The 21,505-nt window shown below is 32.0% G+C and overlaps 2 protein-coding genes across 5 annotated transcripts in view; both read right to left on the reverse strand.

Annotated features, from left to right (window-relative positions):
- The window catches only part of LOC106785768 (myocyte-specific enhancer factor 2), a 56,579-nt gene extending 39,737 nt beyond the window's left edge, over window positions 1-16,842 (reverse strand). For 3 of the 4 annotated variants that reach the window (XM_014746485.1, XM_014746484.1, XM_014746481.1), the window contains exon 1: window positions 15,983-16,841. The gene's annotated coding sequence lies outside the window, so the exon portion shown is untranslated. Of the gene's footprint in view, window positions 1-15,982 lie in introns of all 4 variants that reach the window. The other variant, XM_014746486.1, reaches the window with a different exon arrangement.
- Window positions 16,843-18,064: 1,222 nt separating this feature from the next.
- LOC106785761 (protein lethal(2)essential for life-like) lies at window positions 18,065-18,947 on the reverse strand. Its single transcript, XM_014746477.1, has one exon. It carries the CDS (start codon window positions 18,945-18,947, stop codon window positions 18,207-18,209), a length of 741 nt encoding a protein of 246 aa, XP_014601963.1. The 3' UTR covers window positions 18,065-18,206.
- Between the last annotated feature and the right edge of the window lie 2,558 nt (window positions 18,948-21,505).

Raw genomic sequence — 21,505 nt, forward strand, 5'->3', positions numbered from 1 at the left:
AACTATGGAAAAGCTTTCCGAAGCATACACCTGCTCTCTCCTCGCTCCTCATACCTCCCTTCTTATTCTCCCCTTCTTCCTTCCTAAACGAATTCCCTCTGGTACAACACACACTCGATGGTCTTTACTATCAATTATCCTAACCCTTTCGTACACGCGCTTGTATCGATATTTATATGCACCGTTTATTTTCTATATGGAGTGAATTAAGAAAAAAAAAAAAAAGGTAACGAAAATTAATCAGATAATATAATTCATTTTATATTTAATCGTATTATTGGTTGAGTGGTTAAAAAATTTGTACTCTCTATCATAGATAACAATTATTTTTTCGGTTCAAATTTATTTGTACTTTGTTGTCGATGTCGTGGTCCTCATTAGAAAAGAATAAGCTCGTAATTTTTCAACTCATACTCGTGTTATAATTGTAATATAATTAATTTTAAACAATTTCTTTTTTTATTTATTCCACTTTCATAATTACCGACACACACAAATTTATATAATAAATATGTTTGAATTACATTTAATCCACTCGATAATAATTTCAAAATCAACTATAATATGTTTCGATAGTTTGTTATATTGGAGAAGTCCAAATCACGTGTCTGGAATTCGTTAGATTCGTTTCACGAAACTCTCGCGATTAAATACGAATAAGAGGTTTATTAAAAGAGTATTATTTTAAATGGTGTTATGATAATCTTGCTCCAAGAGATCCTTATAACGTATATATCAATAATTTTCATGAGAGTTAATGTATAACGTAATTTCAGTCGATATTTCTATACCCAAGTAATTCCATCGAATGTGTTCGATACGAATGCAATATACGAATTTAACGATCTCCATCATGTTCATATTCGAGAACATGCTCCCGAGACGTTTCATTTCTCCAAAGCAGATAACGATTTTACCTAGGACGAATCCTTTGGGAACTATATGTTTCTACCTAATCCGTTTCGAAGGGATTAATATCCTTTCCAAATAAATTTCACCTAACTTTACCAATACCTGCAACAATGTTAATCCAATTTATTTAAATTAATTATAAGAATAATACGATAACAATAATTAACATTTAATCCTGTTTTGATATCTTAAATTACTTTTTTCAATACTCACAAAATTCAAATATTATTAACAATTACGTGGATTGGTTGAAATGTTTCGAGTCTAACGTGGAATCAATTTTTTGTCGATCAAACTTTTATTTACAAAAAAATAAATAAATAAATGAAAATATATTTTTTGTTGAAACTCTAAACATTTCGTAACGTATCCACGTATATATACATTCTACAAAATTATTGTAATAAATAAATTTATTTGAAATAAAATAAAATATTTATTCTCATATTTCCTCTATTACTCACACGCAGAAAGATCTGAAGTATAAATTTAAAACAAAGAAAAATGTTGGAAAAATGGGAAACGTGAGCCTTGATTTAATCGTAAAGAAAATTCTCATGGCCGGAATCACGATCACCATAGCGCGTGCCATCACGAAAGGAAAGGATAGGAAAGGGAAGGAAGGGATGGGAGAACTAATGGTATGTCCAAGTCGAAGCAACCAAAAGATTCCTTATCCCACAGAGAAATCTCTCTGTAGGAGAGCAAGAAACACGTGTACTGCATACATTGGTATCAGACAGGGGCCACGTGTGGGGTAGAAGATGCCTAGTTCAACGTTCTTCTCATTTTTCCGATATATTTCTCTTTTATTAATCTATACTGAATACATAAAACCATTTCTTCTTTGACCATGATGACTGTTATCATTTACCTCAATCCACGAACAATTACAATCAAGATTAATCAAAAATTATAATCGGCAACATCTACGATCTGTTAAATCAATGATTGATCAAATTATAAATTATATAATGTTCTTTAATATTTATAATTATTTGATAAATTTTTAAATACAAATTATGATCGACTATGTCTACGCGAGATGTGTTAAAATAATTAATGATAAGATTATAAATTGTAACACTTATTTATATGTTTATGCAATTATTTCATAAACTTAAGTAACAACGAGGATCGACAATATTTACAATCAACCAAGTGAATGATAGATAAACCTACTCGACAAATCACATAATACTCTATCTAATATACCTAAACATTATATTCTCTTATCTATGATACGTTTGATTAATGATAACAGAGAACAAAGATACCTTTTATAAAACACGATAGGTACTTCAAAAGCTATGATTATGATTATCTATAATACAGACGTATCGAATTGACGATAATTAATGATAATTAAAAAAAGAAAAAAAAACAGAAACCAAATTCCCCTTGCCCTCCTCTCCCCCTTTATATTGATACTAAATCTACAAATTAAAATTGAATGAATAGAAAACCAAAAATCAGGTGCTAATTCTTTCTTCTCCAAAGTACAATGCAAATCGAAAAAAGGCAGAGAAGAAAAAAAATGAAAGAAGGGTGGCGGCTTGCAGAGCACATCAGCCTTTCGATAATGCACCGTGACGCTGTTCTGCGCTACTGGGGCGCTGTTGCACACACGTCAACGCATCTGCACGCGCGTGTGCACCCTCCTACTTCCCTCCCACCACTTCCTCCTCCTTCTCCTCCTCTTCTTATCACCCCCTTTCCCCTGACCCCTTCTTCCTCTCTTACACACACTCACTCTAGGCATACGTGGTAGTAGTGGAGTTTGAAACGCGATACCCAGCAGCAGGATACACTGTGTGCCATAGTCAACGTGTAGGATGACGGCACTACGGACAAGGATGATGATGATGATGATGATGATGATGATGATGACGAGGACTTCAGAAGAAGAAGAAGTAATAGAGAAGGTGGAGGAGGAGGAGGAAATGAAAAAAAGAGAAAGAGAGAAAGATGTATGAGCAAGCAAGTGTACATCCTCAAGTTCGTCCTCTAACAAACGCTAGACTCTACTCTTCTACAAGGTGCTTCGATTAAAATCGTTGCACATTTAATAATTGAAAAATAAAAAAAAACATGTAACCTTGAAAAATATACATCGTAAAAAGCGTCAATAATTCTTACACGAAAATTAATCATTTTGTATTTAAAACAATCGAGAATAATTTTGTAAAACAATTTTTTTTTTTAATTATATCATTCAACACTAATATAACAATAATATCGTTGAAAATGTTATATCGATATCGAATAAAATGAAACACCTTGTAGATTTACACAGATTTTGTACACACATCTTTTAAGAGAGTTGCGTGTGGTGTCAGGAAAGAAAAGAGATGGTTATATGAGAGTGAGAAAGAGTAACACAGAGAGAGGGGAAAATACGCGCGTGCGTATGCGCGGAGGAGGGAAGAGTACACTCGGATCCTTGAGTAAAAAAGAGATGGATAGATACAAGGAGAGTGAGAAAGTGTGTACAAGAGAAAGAGAGAAGAGTAGAGTGGAAAGAGGAGGAGGAAAGAAGACGAGAGGAACGAAGGAGAGCTGGCAGCTGTTGGGCGCGTGCGGCGTCGAACCTTTTAAGGCGCGATCACCGGACGCCCGGCGTCGCAACGGCCCTCCCCCCCGTCTCCCACCTACCCCCCATCCATCCAAAGCAACACTAACCTCCCTCCTCCTCTTCCTCTTCTTCATCCTCCTTCTCCTTCTCCTTCTCCTCCTCCTCCTCCTCCTCATCCTTCTTCTTCTTCTTCTTCTTCTTCTTCCACCATCGCGACACCTTCTTACAAGTACACTCACTCAGTCAGTCGTCTCCACGAAATCTACGAAATCTCATTTTTCTCTTCCTTTTCTTTTTTTTTGTATTTTTTCGTTTTCTTTCTTTTAAATTTGTCTCTTTCATTTTCATTTTGTTTATTTGTTTGTTTGTTTGTTTTATTTATTTAGATGGATTAGATGAGTAGAAAAGTATTCATCTATTTTTCTCTTAGAACCTTCGTTGGATACACGTGGTGTTCCCGTTAAAGGCGCCGCTTCTGCCAGGGGGATTCACCCTGTTGGCTCGTAGCATGACTTACTCCTACGTGTTTTTAAATTACTTCAATGTATACAGGGTTGCATTCGAAAGGAACTACTCGACCATGTCTGACTACCTTTTACTACTTCCAATTGTATAAAACACTTTTCATTTTTATTCTTGTCTCTATGTTTTTTCTTATAATAATATTATATTTACACAAGTCTATTTTAGAGTATGTATTATACTAATATTATTTATATATAATTATATAATATTTCTTTAAGAATCATCTTCATGTCAAATTTATTCCTTAATATCTCATCCTTCGATTTCAAACTATATATTAGATATAAAAATGTGTGATAATAAGTAAAATAAAGATTATTATTGCAAATTATATCAACAACTAGCCAAATAATAATAATAAAAGACAGAAAAAATTATACCTCTTTGTATCTACTTCATTGCAATCTTCATACTTTAAACCCACGTAAAAAAAAAAAGGAGAAAAGAAACAAAAAATAAATACAACTAAAATAAAATATTTGTTTTTTACATTACGAAACGCAAACGAACTTTGTTTAAGAGAGTAATATGGGGGTAGGGGGAGGGGGAGGGAGCATACTCACGAGTTCGCAATGGCAATGGAAGCTGCGTATGAATCTTCAAACTAATTTTTTATTTTGTTTTCTTACTCCGCGACCAGTCTACACTCACGTGTTCATAAATATGTGTTAGCGTGTTTGTGAAAGAAGCACGTAACGCCAGTTTCGAATTACACACGATCCCCTTATCTATCTCTCTCTCTCTCTCTCTCTCTCTCTCTCTCTCTTTTTTCTTCTTCTTCTTTCTTTACTTAACATCGTTATACGACTCGTCAGCTGACCGGTAACGAAGATTCTCCTTTCTCTCTCTCTCTTTCTCGTATCGATTCGCAAAAGGTCGCGTTACGTGTTGCAAACGCCTTGATTTCATTCTTTCTTTCTTTCTTTTTTTCCTCGCTCAATCTTTCGTTAATCTCGAATTTTTCCTCGTCACATTCCTTCAAGTCTTCGCATACTTTCTCAACAATTGCGACAAATCTATTAAAATAAAAAATGATACTCCTAATCGTTCTATTTTTCTTCATGCAATTCTTAACATTCTTTTATTCAGGTTTTCTTCATAAAGTAAATATACCTTCGTGTGAAATCATTTTATGCTTGAGTTTAACGAAGGATATAACCAAATGTCATTAATATCTATCTCTAGGACACGAAATATCGGTATTAAAATAATTATCCTAATCATACGATTTATCTTTGAACAATTCATAATATTTTTCCCTTGTTCCAGTATAAAAAAAAAAAAAACGATTAAAAAAATGTAAAAATTACACTCTCATATAAAATAATATTCTATGCGCGGTTATGTTAACGAAGGGATATAGAAGAAAATTTGTTCAAAGTAGATACTACGAGCTGATCGATCTCTCAAACACGAAATTTCGAAGGTATATAATGGCGAACGAATTCTTCCTAGCGTATCTTGAATAGTGTAAAGCTGTAAAGCACAAAGCTCTGCATATACCTACACATATAAATATACAAAAGTAGAGTGTGTAAATGTATATGTGTGTATATATACCATGTGTTTGTCTACGCGAATAAGCGATGGTGTTCGTGCATATGTGTGTGTATATATCTATGTATGGGTAGAAGCAAATCAGCGGCGTAATCACTTAAGAGCTTAACTCTTCCATTCTCGAAGTTAGCCGAGTAACATGGTGTTGCTAATGAGAGATCCTGTGGCATCTCTCATCTCCGTAATGACGACACCAAAATACATTACCCAAAGTTCGCGATTTAACTCAAGATCAACGAAATCGAATTATTCCAGAAAATAGATTTAAAATATTATCCTTTCCCTCTAATTGTTCCACTAACATAAAACATTCTCTCTCTTTTTCTCTCTCTCCCTCTCTCTCTAATTTTATCAAAACTTAACGAGATCAATGGTCAAATAAAATCCAAAGATTTTGTAATTCGAAAAAATTTAAATGACGACGTTTTTAACACGAATACTTTTCGTCGGAATTTATTTTCATTCTTACGCCAATGCACAACGTTGATACACAAGGCGGACAAAGATAACCTAATAATCGCAAACTATATCTTCTTCTTCTCTTTCTCTTTCGTTTCGTTGTCGAATTTTGAGGATTTTTTATTTACCAAAGAAAAAAAAAAATAAAGAAAAAAGAAATGTCGAAAATAAAATAATATCGCACGACATTAGCAGAACGATGAAAGATCATCCTCGTTCGATGCATTATAAAACGACTGAAATACAACAAAAAAAAGAAGCGCAAAAAAGAAAATCCGAGAAGACAATTGGATAAAATTAAAAAACCCTTGGACCGTTAATTATTAACAAGATAGAATATCACATTCGTACGTAAAACCAAGTTTACGAACGAACTCTCATTTAACGTCCCACAGTTAAATTGAATTATACGAAATGATGATAAAAAAAAAAAAGAAAGAAAAAAAGAGAGAGAGAGAAAGACAAAAAAAAATACAATTAATTATTTAACCTTTTTAAGCACGTATAATTAAATCCCTCGTATAAAAATTGGACAAAAAAAAGAAAATTGTTTCGATCAATAAACGAAAAAAAAAATTATATTTCTTAAATGTGAAAATTAATTAGAACGATAAAAAAAGGATAAAAATAGGGAATAAAGGAGAGAGAGAGATGGAGAACGGAAGGTAGCAAAAGTTGGCTTAACAGGTACATAGAACGCACCTAACGTGAGAACTATAGCTATGACTTCGTTCCTTGATAGCTACGTAGACACGGGTGTTAGGTATATGTCGTACATGGTAGAGAAAAGGTGTATCATGCATGCGCTCGGCGTGCAGGTAAAAGAAACGTCGTCATGGAAACGACCATGGCCATCCTCAATCAATACGCGATAGGGTGTCGGTTCGGTTTGTGACGCAGGCGAGAAGGCCCACGTGGTCCTATCGGCCACGTGCGAGGCCTCGAGATTTTATTACATTCGTATATGTTTAACCCTTTATATATACACTTTATCCTTTTCTCTATTTTTTATTTTCTTTCTTTTACCCCACCCTTTGCTAAGTATTGGTTATGTTTAATACATTGATATGAATTAATATAGTATAGTATATAGAAATTATTTTATAAATTTAACTAACATACTTATTGTTAATGTGTGTATAGAAATATTATAAGTATTGCAAGCATAATTTGTACCTAATTTATTTTACTTTTTTGTTATTTTTAATTTTATATATAATTATAAGTTTTAAAAAAGAAAAAAAGAGAAACCTGAACAAATAACACGAAACTTTCACGTGAACGAAAAAAATTAAATGTTTCGTTATTAAATATATGCATTTATGCATTCTTAATTCCTGTCTCGCAATTAGATCTCTCAAAATAAAACTATTACAAGCTAAACATTTTACAAATGACAAACATTCGCCACGCGAATCATGAAATTGGAAATAACATTTCATTGGCCATTTAAAGAATACATTTTTCTTATGGCAATGATTTTCTCTTTAATCGCTGTCACTGTACCATATTTTAATGGAAATCTATACACACACTTCAAATGTAATCCCGGCGTGCATAAAATTGTTGCATTCTCTCGTGACAGGAAAAGAAGAAGTAAAAGAAGGAAGAAGAAGAAGAAGAAGAAGAAGGAGAAGGAGAAAGAAAAAAAAAAAGGTCACGCATAAGGATCGGTGAAAGCGAAAGAAATTTCTGCGGAGAACAAAGTTGTTCAGGAATGTCGAAGAATTTTCTATAATCTTTCTACCTCATTCCTTTTTTACAAAAATTCTATTCTAAACTACATCCTATCCTACAATTATTATTACTACTACTACTACTAATACTACTACTAACTAACCAACATTATCGCGATACATTGATATAATAAATTGACGAACGTGCTATAGAAAAAATTGGTCACGCAAAAGTCTACTCAACAAGAAGAAATAAAGAATTACTCGCGACCATATTCCGAGTAGAAATTCATCAAAGATCATAGAACAACGTAAAAGATCATCTAACGACTTGCAAAAAAAAAAAGAATAATTGTAAAAAATAAAGAGAACACGTATATTTTTCTCCAAAATTAATGTGTGCAAAAAGCGATTTATTATCGAAGAAAATATCCAAAAATCGATTAACAGAACCGTGCATAAAATAATCAAAAATCATATATAAGAGACAAAAACGTATTCATATATACATGTGTATATATGTGTTCGTGAATATCGTTGATTATCTTTAACCAACAAATTAATTCGTATAATAATCAATCTATTATCTAACAACGAATTCCAAAAATTATTTTAAGGAACGGTAAATAAAATTAAAAAAAAAATAATACAAAAGTATCGTACGCGTGCGTGGGTATGTATGTATGCCTTCATGGATGTCATTGAATATCTAACAAATTGATGATTTATTCGAGTGTCAAAGAATCGGATAATAAACGAGGGAAAGAATATGAGAATTTCTGAAAGATAGAAAAAGAGAGAGAGAGACAGAGTGGGGTTGTTGAAAAAGGACAAAGACAAAAAAAAAGGGAGAAAAAAGATGGGACGATTCCACGCATATTGTAGTATCAAAGTTCTCTTTTTTCTCTCTCTCTTTCTCTCTCTCTATCTCTCGTTGTATTAAAAAAGAGAAAGAAGGAGAGAACCACCTACGTCGAACGCTTTTATAAGACAAGCGATGCGAACGATGTACGTACGCTTCATAGCGATGATGATACCCACGTGCGTTTTACACGTGAAAGAGGGATGAAAAACTGATCGGATTTGCACGGACCAAGTGGAAGGGCTTACGTCAATGGCGACCTGATATGCTCCTGTCTCCAAAGAAAAAGATTGAAACAAGATAGATAGATAGATAGATAGAAGGATGGATGGATGGATGGATGGATAGAGAGAGGAAGAGAGAGAGAGGGAGTTACCTTTAACGAAGGTAGAAAGAAAATCCTAAGAGAAATAAAAATCAAGAAAGAAAAAAAACAAGAAAATATCCTCTTGGTATTTTGTTTTTCATTCATTTTTCCATCTAACACACCATATCATCTCTTTTCGTTTTTCTTTTAACTATTTTCCCACTTTTATATCGATCTATCCATCTATCTCTGTTTATTTGTCTTTTTCTCTTTTTGAAAACAGTAGAATTTGAAAAAGGTGTTGGTATCATTAGATAGTTTTTGAGGTGAAAAGAGGTCGAAAGGTCGGCGAGGTCCACGTTGAAACCTGACCTTTTTCCCGAGATCTGATTCTACTTTGAGAGAGAAAGAGAGAAAGAGAGAGAGAGAGAGAGAGAGAGAGAGAGAGAATGAAGAGAAAAAAAAGAGAATGCGAGAAAGAAAGAGATAACGATCGATATATCGTCGATCTAATGGCACCTTCGACTTTCTAACTGTCAGAATGTATTTTTATCTATGCGTGTGTGTGTGTGTGTGATTTTTCTTCCAATGCTTGTTACGTCTTATTAATAAATGAAAAAACACTTATATGTATGTGTATAATGCAAATAAAAATTATTCGATTAGTAAAGTTTTGAGAATAAGAAGAGAAAAGAAGGAAAAAGAATTCAAGAAAAGAGAAAAGAATTAAATAAAAAAAAGTTTTTAATGCAATTTCCCGATCACGATCTCTTTCACAGTGTTGCCCGGATACTCTCCTAATGCATTTACATTTCTCTTATTAGGGATCTATCTAGATCGGTAGACCAAAAATATCTTTACTAACGTTCAATTATTAAACCGAGCGTCAGAATTTCAAAGTAACTTCCAGCCAAATTGGTCAATACTCCGACCTATATAAAAATATTGTATGTCCTGTTGAGAGAACGTTTATTAGAGACCTTCCTCCCCCTTATCTTTCTCATCCTTTTCTTCACCCTTCTTCTCCTCCTTCTCCACCTCTTCCTCTTACTCCTTCCCTTCATCATCCTTTCGAAGAAATTGTAACAAATATAAACTTGCTTGCTTATCACTCCTTGAGAAACGATTATGAAATATGTATGGAGTATAAATGTTTGATCATTTGTCCTTGCTTATATTCATTTCTTTCTCGCATCAGCCCAATTCTTGCCTCGCCATTCTAAATCACGATCATCGATCCTTGGATTTTAAAATTCGACTTGAGCTCGAGAGTGTTTACCGTTTAAAAAATATTTAACCGACGAGAGAACAAAAAAAAAAAGAAAAAGAAAAATATAAAATTCCACCAATTTGAATTTTATATCCCTGTCTCTCGATCACAGTTTCCAACGAAAATCTCGACGCGAATCTGGACATTTATTTTCCTTTTTTCTTCCTTTATCGACGTGAACTCATTACCGTTACCTATTTGTTTGTTTTCTTTTTTTTGATTTAAAAAGAAAAAGAAAAATTATAAAGAAGAGAATAATAAAATGTCCGCTTGATTTTTCTTCGATAAGAAATATCGGATAAACAAAAGGAAAGGAAAAGAAATTGTTATGATAAAAGTTTTCTCTTAATTTTCACAAGATACGAATATTAATAATCGTCGCGTAACGTTCATATCGTGAAAGAAATTAGTAATCTCTCTTGTCTTTTTAAATTTAACGCCGAATATTCTTGGAAAGAAAAAAAAAAAAGAAAAGAAGTCGTAACTTATCCTTGATTCTCGCGAAACAATTTCTTAGATTCGTTATCTCGATTTATCTTTCCCTCTAAAAATTGAATTAGAAGAAGGTACTTGTTCACGTATCGTTTCGAGATCATAATCTATTTCTACATCGATTAATATCTCGAAAGGGAAAGCAGTAATAAATTAATCTCGATGAACTTTTTCGATCGATTTGTTGTAAAAATTTGTTTTCTTGCGATAAAAAAGAATAAATTAAATTGCAAAGAAAATAACACACACACAAATCAAAAATTAATTAAATAAAAATAAAATCGATTGTTAATCATTTGAAAAGATTTTCCTTTCGAGAAAAAAAAAAAAGAAAATAAGAAAAGAACTTGCATGTAAATAGAAAAATACAAGTACCGGGTTGAGAAAGAAATTCGCTACCTGAAATGATAATTGAAATTCTCATTCGCGTGTCATTCGTCAGTTCTCCTCTCTTTATCTCTCTCTCTTTCGCATATACATAAGAGAGTTGGTTTCAGGCGTGAAACGAGCTTCGAAGAGATGGGCGTGTTTCACGTGCGAAACTTCCAACCCACCGTTGCTGCTGCTCCCTTTTTACGGATGCATTAGCACGAAAAGGGGCTATTTTTTAAATGTACCTGCGTAATATACGTAACACACCGCGAAACGTTTCCTACGATTTTCCTTCTTTCATTATTCTTACATTTTTTTGGCCGAAGCGCAAAAACGAATAAATTTTGCATGAAAATTATCTTAAACGGGTGAAACAAGAAACGAATTAACATAACGCGATTTACTCGAACGATAACATCAAACTTATGCGAATGTATGTATGTGTATATAAATACGTTTATGTACATTTCTTACTGTTTGTATTAGCACGTGTATGTGTGCGTGCGTGTGTCTGCATGTAAGAAAGAAGTAATCCAAGAGAGTCATATGAAATTTGTCTTCGCATTAGTTGCGACTTGCATAACGTTTCCAAAACGTATGACGTCAGCACTTCCAGTGTGTATTCCTGAGAAGATTATCGATGAAACCATTCTCTCTCTTTCTATCTCTCTTACTCTCTCATACTAACACTAACTTACACACTCCTTTCGTTACCTCTATCTATCCATCTATCTCCCTATCTCTCTTACACATTCTCTCTTTCTCTTTCTAACTTAGGCTCTCAGGTGGATCGATGTCGAGACCGCGACGTTGCAGTTTCTTCCTAGAATTTTTATGAAGTCAAACCTTTTTTCGGCTTTCCAATCGAAAATATATGCAAGTCGAAAAGAAACGAGAGAGAAACGAGCGAAAGAAGATCCTTCCGAGATCTACAAGACACGCAACTATTATTTTCAAAAGCAAAAAAAATGTCACCGCGATTGAAAATTCTAGTTAGCCGCATGGGATACATACATACAACTTTTACGCGCGTACTCGTTTTTCTTTCGATCATTTTACATACGACAGCTTTCGGAAATTCACGAATATTTAAAAGGCCCCATCAACGACCGTTATCTCTCTCATACCTCGTAACAGATAACAAAAAATTAGGAAGGAGGAAGGGGAAATAAAATCAAGTTAATCGAGTTATTATCTAAATACCGCTCCCGGGGTCTTGCAAAATCGGTACGAGTTTGTTATTTTTTTCTATTTCTCTCTCTCTCTCTCTCTCTCTTTTATTTCTTTTTTTTTTTGGAACGATCCAAATTTCATCGACCATTTTCGCAAATTATTTCTACGTATAAATGTAATTTTGAAGATTATAAATTGAATATATTCAAAGATTTTTGTTATACAAATAACAATATGTACGCTACATGAGAGACAAATGATTTCCAATTCTAATGATTTTAGAGATCTTTATAAATCTCTTCTAAAACTAAAAACATTCAAAATAATTTCTGGATGATTTCAATATCGTGAAATTGCCAAGTAAATGGTATTGTCAGAAAACGTAAAGAATTGATATAAATATACAGTATATCTACTATTATTACGTTACATGAGAGGAAAAATACAAGAAAAACTTACGCCATTCTATTGGATATTCATTTGCCTTTCATTTTGTATAAAGCGCGTATTGTAATATTACGAATGTTCCGCATGCCATGAATAAAATGAAGGGAAACTTAGTTTTGTATTGTCGACGAACGTGAAGAAGGAAAAAAGAAAAAAATATATGCAGAAAGAAAGAAAGGGAGAGAGAGAGAAAAAGAGAAAGAGAAAGAGAAAGAAAGAGAGAGAGAAAAAGAAAGAGAGAGAGAGAAAGAGAAAGAAAGAGAGAAAAAAGAAGAAGAGAAGAAAAAAATCAAACTACTCCTACGTAATTTCGTATAGAATACTTTCCCGCATTTTGTGAGACTTCAAATGCATGCAATAAAATATAATAAAATAAAACAAAAGGAAAGACAGAAATTTCAGATATATTCCAAACGAATATTTGTAAAGAAAAAAAAGAAAAAAAGAGAGAATAATATAATGATATAACAAAAATGCATATCTCGTAATATCATTCAACCGGTGTCGTGGAACGTAGAAAGTAATTAAACGCAATTTACGATAGGTTTAAAACTTTTTTCTTCAAAAAGATAATAATGATCTTCAATGAGAATTCCGATAAAATCGTCTCTTTTTTTATTCATTTATTTCTCCTTCTTTTTCTTTCAATTACAACGATTTATGCCATCGAATGATCTCGGAATGGAGCGTAGCCCATTCTGAGCGTATGGTGTCAGGCATTTTCTATGAATGAAAGAAGTCAACGTTTAGGTCATACGTATTAGATGTTCATTTCAATTTACATATGTTTCAAAGAAGACCCCACATTGTGTGTATTGTGCTATGAGGTCACGGCATTGCGCGAGATAAGTACTATTATCATAATTATTATTATTATTATTATTATTATTATTATTATTATTATTATTATTATTATTATTATTATTATTGTGTTGTTGTTGTAAATGCACGTAACGCGGGCGTGTTGGTCTAGGCTCCTCTCTTCTTATTTCTTTCTTTTTTTGTTAAAAATCTAACGATAAAAACCGACAGTCTGATAAGATTGCCCAAACAAGCGAACATAAGAGGCTTAAAGAATTTTCTAGCATAAACTCTTGCGCGTGTATAATATAATATACATCATACGTGCACGGATGTTTTTATATATGTACTACTAAAGAACAACTTTCCATAACCGAAAAATGTTTAACGTGGGAAGAAATCATGGGAGCATATTTTTCAATCGATCGACCGATCGATCTTCTTCTTCTTCTTCTTATTGTTAGAACGGATGTCATTCGATCTTTAAAATATGACAGAAGTCTCACATCACTTTAGTGATAAGATTATAAAAGGTACGCACGTATCATGCATATATGTATGCGTATATGTGCATATGCGTGTGTGTATGTGTTACGTGTGAAGAAATTAAAAGAAAATTTTTTAAAATTAAAATTGCAAATACATCTATGATTACAATCGTTGAATGTAAATAAATGAATTGACGAAGTGCCTTGAATTTTACTAATTTAAACTTAATCATTAAGGTATATAAAAAAAAAAATATATATATATATATATATATATTTTGTTTAAATATTAAAAGCAGTTTACTTGCAATTATCTTCTTCGCAAATGAAATTCTTTTTTATAGTCCTCTCTTTCTTCCTAATATCTAACGTTCTATCTAACGTCTGAATAATTTTTTCGCACGTGCAATTCGTTGAAATTAACTGCGTAACTTCAAGACATTTCAAAATGTTTATATTATAACTTATATTGAAACTTTCTGTAATACCGATGCAGTTTAACCCGCACGAGATTAGTTACCGACAGATGGCAGTATCTCATAAAATCTGCTCCACATTGCACATATTATGTTTTTGTTTTCTTTCAACTTTCCCTCAACATAATTAAAAGAACTTTGATGCTTTATTTTACTTATAAATTATAATTAGAGTTTAGAGAACATTGATGTATTCTATTTGATGAGATGACACTTGTTTCTGTAATGAAAAATCTCTATGAAATGTATCGCAATTAATTGATGTAATCATACGTATTCTTAACTCAATGCGTATACTTTTAATATATAGAATATAAAATAGATTAAATAGTATAGTAAATAGTATTATAAATATTGTTACAATACATTTTGCAAAGATTTTAGATTCGATGAGATGATACTTATTTCTGTAATGCAAAATCTTTACAAAATGTATTCCAATTAGTCCATGCAACCATGCATATTCTTAATTCTATGTGTATACTTCTAATAAATATAATATAAAATACATTAAATGTTAGATAATACTATAAATGTTATTACAATACATTTTGCAAGGATTTCAAATATGAAAATTATACATAAACAAACAAAATATATTAGATTATTATATGATAAATATCTTGCGTTATCAATAATGTTTCTACGTATGTTAAAGAACACAATTCTAATGTAAGGAATTAAATACTAAAGTTAAACGACAAATACAAAAAAACATTCTCCACAAATTTGATTATTTTAATAGAAGAAACTTTAATCTTTGTATGCATCACAAAGCGCTGGATATTATTTGGCAAAGCGATAGTATTAAAGCTATATTTCAAAGTGACCTAAGTACGAATACTTTGTATAACTAAATCTAACCATAAGTAACAACTTTCCATTACAAATCTCATACAATCTTTCATCGCTGACCATCTTACATTCTCAATAAACCTTAAAATTAAATGAATAGAAGAAAGTATCGCCATAAAACACCAACAGCTAAAACAAATATATGAATCTGAAATAGATGAAAGAAAATTAAATGTAACATTAAAAAAAACAATCCTATGATAAAAAATCCATTTTATGGACTATCCTCTTTTAACTCTAAACTTGTAAAATCAATATTACAACTCTTTCTCATTAAAGTTTCCCAATGGTAGACACTAAAAGACACTACAAGATACATTTGATCTTTGTAAAACTAGTTCACATACTACAAAAGTTTCAGTGTTAAATGTTTAGCCAAGATGCATTTTGACGAGCTAATCTCTTTCTTTCTTTTACATATTCCCAATCACTGTCATAAAAATCCACACATACAAACATACAAACAATACAGAAAAGAAACTAGATATACCCAAAAACGTACTTGGCCTCTCTCATTCACCCTAATTTTTTTTGCCTAATCTAAACCGACAAAATCGCACGGTAGCAGGCAAACATTATGGCAACATGCATGTTTAGAAATGCGTGAAGGCTATGTCCCTCACCCTTCCACAGCCCGGATTTATAGCTGTACATGTTATGAACTATAAGACGAGATGACGTTTTTTTTAGAAAAAGGTAAACAGGTGAACAGAGTAAACAACACAGTTTACTTACATTTTGTCACCGACTGGTGGTCCTCCTCTTCCTCCTCCTCCTCCCCCTCCTTCTCCTCGTCGTCGTCTCGGTTTCTTCCGGACGATTTCCCCCTTCGCACCGCTAATTATTTTTGACTTCGCGCAGCAACATTATTTCTTGACGGTTGTATATACACGTACAACATACGCGGAGGGAGGAGGACCGGAGGGCAGCGGGGGATGGTCGAGCGGGTGGCGATGGTGATGATGATGGTGGTGGTGGTGGTGGAAATGTTGCTGGTGGTGGACGATGGGGGGGGGAATCGAGAGGGAAAAAAAGGTCCGAGAGCGAGTTTGATCAAAACCACAATTTTCGTGACGTCATCGGCTCTCGGGCATGCGCAAAAAGATATCGGTGATTTTCCATCGAACCGCGAAAACACGTGCAACCAGTCGACACGCCACTTTTTCTTCTTTTTCTTCTTCTTCCTTTTCGTCGTCGTCGTCGTTGTCTTCTTCTTCTTCTTCTTCTCCACTTTCTGTTCTCTTTCTCTTTCTCTTTCTCTCTCTCTCTCTCTCTCTCTCTGTCGCGCGCTCACTCACTCGTTCACTCAGCCGCTACTCACTCTCTTATTCGCTCTTACTTATTCACACTCCGTTCTTTCGTTCGTATTATCTTTCTCTTTCTCTCTCTTTCTTTTTTTCTTTCTCTCTCGCATTCACTTAATTTTCTTTCGATTGATACACGCGCCTACATTGTTAAGAAACACGTAACATTATCGCATCGAAGCGGTTTGGTCTTCTACAGATTCCAACTGCTATTCGCGAAACCGACAACCAAGACTGCCGACATCCATCCATCCACTCCCACTTGTTAAGTGACGTACACTGACGTCATCGATAGTTTACCTTGAAGCATGACATTGAGTTTCAGGCTGGACAATCTTTTAATACCAAATTTACTACAAACTCACGATGCAGTAACTTTTCGCTTCAACGTTCGAACACGTACTGAGTTATCTATATTTCCAAATATGATTACGAATATATACGAATGTATGTTTATATGACCCTTATTTTAATTTTACAATTAATCTTTTTTATGGCTACGTATGACAGTGTTTATATACGTAACATATAGAGAACGAACTGAACCATTTCGCGATTATTTAATATGTTCCTACGCGAACGCTGATTGGCTGACATAAAATGGAGTATGTTTAGATAATTTGGACGACTTTTATAAATATAATTACTATTTAATTATCGAATTATTGTATTTACTTGATTTTTTTCATTATAGTAATTAATACTCATCTTTTGTTATTTGTATATTACATAATAAAATGCAATTTAAAAAAGGTTAATAAATAGTAGCCAACAATATCGCAGATATGAAAATGCGTGAATCCTATTGGTTTGATTCTTCCCACCAATTTTGTGTCTCATTTAAATGTAATAGCGTTTTTTGACAGCTATCTAATTGCCATTAATTAAATGTTCAAATGTATAACCTAGAATAACAGTTATATTTCACTACAAAATTATGAAATTAAAAATTATTAAAACAAATAAATTTATAAGATAAAATTACATTGTAATTATGTCAAAATGTAAGAAAAATAAATGAGATTTTAATATAAATTCAAATAGTGCATATACATACATAGTTGCATGTGTACCTATATAGTATATTACATACCTTTAAAATGACTCATTTTTTATTTGCAATTAGCATTTTTATCTATCTACGCAATAATTTTGAATGTTGCATTCATTTTACTTCATTGCAATTATCTTTCCTACTATTAAAATGAACATACTACTATTTTATGATAATAGAATTGTATAATATTTTTCAAGTATTAATACAATGATATATTGATTCATCAAATATTGATACAATGATACATTGATTCATCATTATTAATAAAATAATACATTATAAGTATTATAGTAAAATAGTTTTAATATTTAACGTTTTAAGACAAATCTTTACTATTAAGAAACCGTATACTCTTTTGAGTAAATCAAAATAAAAATCTCAAAGAAATGGATACGGGTATAATATTTGTCTTAACTATTTGCATGGTACAAAAAAAACCATCTTTAATCATCTAGCAATAAATTAATTTCTTTTATTAATAGTATTTATCTAAAATTTGCAGTGCTCATAAATACAATGGAAGATAGGACGGAATTTGAAACAGATTCAATTTTTTAAGAGAAATGGCACAAAATCTTTACAAGCTGTTAGGAAAATCTTATTGCTTTGGAGTGTTGCTTGTCGCATGGATTGTATCCTTTGGAGTAGTGCTTGATGAATGGATTGTATCCTTTGGAGTAGAGCTTGACGCATGGATTGTACTCTTTGGAGTAGTGCTTGACGCATGGATTGCACCCTTTAGTGTGGTATTTGATGCATGGATTGTACCCTTTGGAGTCGTAGCTTCTTTGTGATTACTATTTCCTGTTACTTTTTTATCGTTATCTTTCCGTGTAACAGCTGGTTCGTCACTAAGTTCAATTTTAATTGTTTTTTCAGTTGGTTTTTCCAGATTCTTATTTAAAGGTGCTATGATGGTTAATATTCCATCAGGTGATATCTTGGAAGTAATTTTATTGGTCTCTGCTTGATATGGTAACAAATATTTACGAACAAATTGTCTAGAGACGAAACCATCTTTGTCCTTTCTTTCTTCGTGCTGACCCTCAACGATGATGTATCCATCAGCGATTTTGACTTTGATTTCGTTAGGTTTAAATTCTTTTACATCCAAGACGACCTTGAAGTTATGTTCATCAGTGGTTACGCTGGAGGTACGTTTATCCTGTTTCAAAAATTCAAACCATGGTCGGTTAAGCAGAGCATTGGCAAAAGGTGACAATGGATATAAGCCGTTTATTTCAGGAAACAAGGGATCCTCCAAACTGTTATCTATCAGCCTCTGAGGCTGATCTATATCCGTCAACAAAGAAGAGAATAAAAGTGGCAGCAAAAACATAATTATTGTTTTTCTTTTTTTCTTCTTCTTAAATTTATATAATTTATTCTCTTTCTTGTACTTGCTTCTTGTTTGTCTTGAAAACTTTCACTCGCTCTGGATATTTAAACCACGCAAATACCAGCAGTGAATTTTCTCGCTTTTCTTTATTCTTATCTCGTATATATTTTACAACTGAAGGATCGTCCTCATGCACGTCGGTATTTATCTATAACTGCTCTTATCAGTAGTGGGGATAAGAATTTATGGAAATTTCAAGAAACGTCAAAATGCCACGTAAGGGACTCGGAAATCGACGTTTTTTTTTGTATTATACATAAGGAAGTGCGTACCTCTTTTTTTTCTGAAACCAGCATGAAATTGGTTTATCAATCGATGTTGTCTTTGTGTATATGTCGTTTTGTTTTTATTTATTGTTTCTTTTTTTATTTCGATGCATACATTTTCGATCATTTTCTTTGTTTTATTTTTTATGCATCGTTAACTTCGTAATCGCTCGCATTAGTTATGTCAAGGAAACAAAATTTAAATGTTTTATATCTCATACGAAACTGACTTATCATTTGTTATTTAAAATTCTATTTTTAAAAATGAATTTTAATTTTGCTTCGTTCCCTCAATTTTTAATGAACTTTTTTGTAAATTAAAATTTAAAGTTGCTAGGATTTTTGTATGGAACGTGCAAAAATTTAATTATTTATATTATTCGTGCTATTTTATTATTAAAATTAATTTAATATGATATATGTTTGTGTATACGTAAAAAAAAAATTTGTAATTTAACTGGGAAATAAAGAAAGAAATAAGTCATATACACGTATTTTCATGCATCTGTTTAAACTTATTTTGTGTAACAATGCTGTTGACTCACTCATAGTATGATGAAATTTTTTCCTCTATTTTTAAAAAGAGGAGTCAGTTATTTACAAAATTATGCGTAATTTTCAATAAACGTTCTTCGGACATTTTTTTACATTGTTTAAAAACCAAAGCTATATTACTAATTATAGTTTTCATTTACGTTTTTAAAATATTCCATACAAGTAGATGTCCCAGTTATTATTTTTAGGTTCTAAATTTAAACGTAAGACGTGTTCGTGAACGAAAAATTGTTTTATGTTTCAACATTTTGTATAATAAAGAAAAAGAAAGAATTTAAAATTATGCGACGCTAGAAATTAGTGTTTAATCGATTGATAATCTACTGACAATGAGTCAAAATAACTGTTTACATAAAAAATGATCCAATTAAAATCTTTTTACGTGGCCAAAATCATTCTGATGTTATCGATTCGAATTGTTATTACGTGGTTTTCACATTTTGATATATAATACCTAATTTCAAACTAGCTGACGTGTCTTATTGTTAGTACGTCTAATCCAGATAATCATTACGAGAAAAAGAATTTCTTCGTGATTTGTAAAAACAGAAAATATATAAACATATGTATAAACAAATCGGGGGGTTTTCTGTTCTTAGAAATTGCATTTAAATAAAAAAAAAACAAGTTCTATTTTATAAATTGCTAAAATAAATTATTAAAATATTTGGGATAATTAAAACTACAAAAAAAACAAATGATGAATCTCATAAAATGTAATCAAATTTCATTATTTTGAATGAACGAACTTTGAAATACGCTAACAATAAAATTATTTATACATTCTGTAAAGACCGCCTTTGAAATCGTTCGAGGTAAACATTCTAATCTTCTAATCGTCTGAATCCATTCTCTGAATTATTCTAAATTCATAAATAACGCATATATAAATACTTAACATATGTATTGTCTCGGGAACGTTCTCTTTCGTTTACATATCAAATATTCGAAAAATCTCGATAATTCAAAACTTCACATATATATATAAATACTTATTTATTTCTTTTTCTTCTTCCATTTACAATGTTAAATTCTCTTTTTCTTGCATTTTGCGATTTACTGTCCTAACATTAATATTAATTCAACCTATTTAATATCGAGTTCATTTAATTTATATTCTTAATATAAACAAAATTCACATAACTATCATTAATATAAAACTATCTCAAAAAAAATTCTTAATTAAATTAATTATTAAAGTAGAAAAACACAAAAACAAACATTACGTATTAAATTTCGATTAAAAATTTAACAAATTTGTACTTATTTGAACAAAATTATGTAGAAGTACGTTTTCAAAGGTCAAGGCTATGCGTGCAGTCACGTCAATCGTGAGAAATCGTTGGTACGTTTCGTTGAAGAGACGAGTCTCGTTTTACAAAATGATCGGGAGAGAAAGAGGAGAGAGAGGAGGAGAGGTCGAGAATGATCGAGAGTAAGAAAGAATAAAGATACAACAACGGTCAACGTACTCTTTGAAGCTTCGAGACATAACACATGGACGAATGCGTCGACGCAATGAAAACTTTCCGTCTGATCACCGCCTACTATCAATTTTCAAATTGCGATTTCAATACGTTTGTTTATATAAATAATATGAAAGTTTATTCAAAAGAATACGTGAGAGTTTTTGGAAAAGAAATTGCATCATGCTTTATTCATTTTTCTCAATCTATT

The sequence above is a fragment of the Polistes canadensis genome, unplaced genomic scaffold, assembly GCF_001313835.1.
Source record: "Polistes canadensis isolate GaletaPanama2010 unplaced genomic scaffold, ASM131383v1 scaffold_56, whole genome shotgun sequence".
NCBI lineage: Eukaryota > Metazoa > Arthropoda > Insecta > Hymenoptera > Vespidae > Polistes > Polistes canadensis.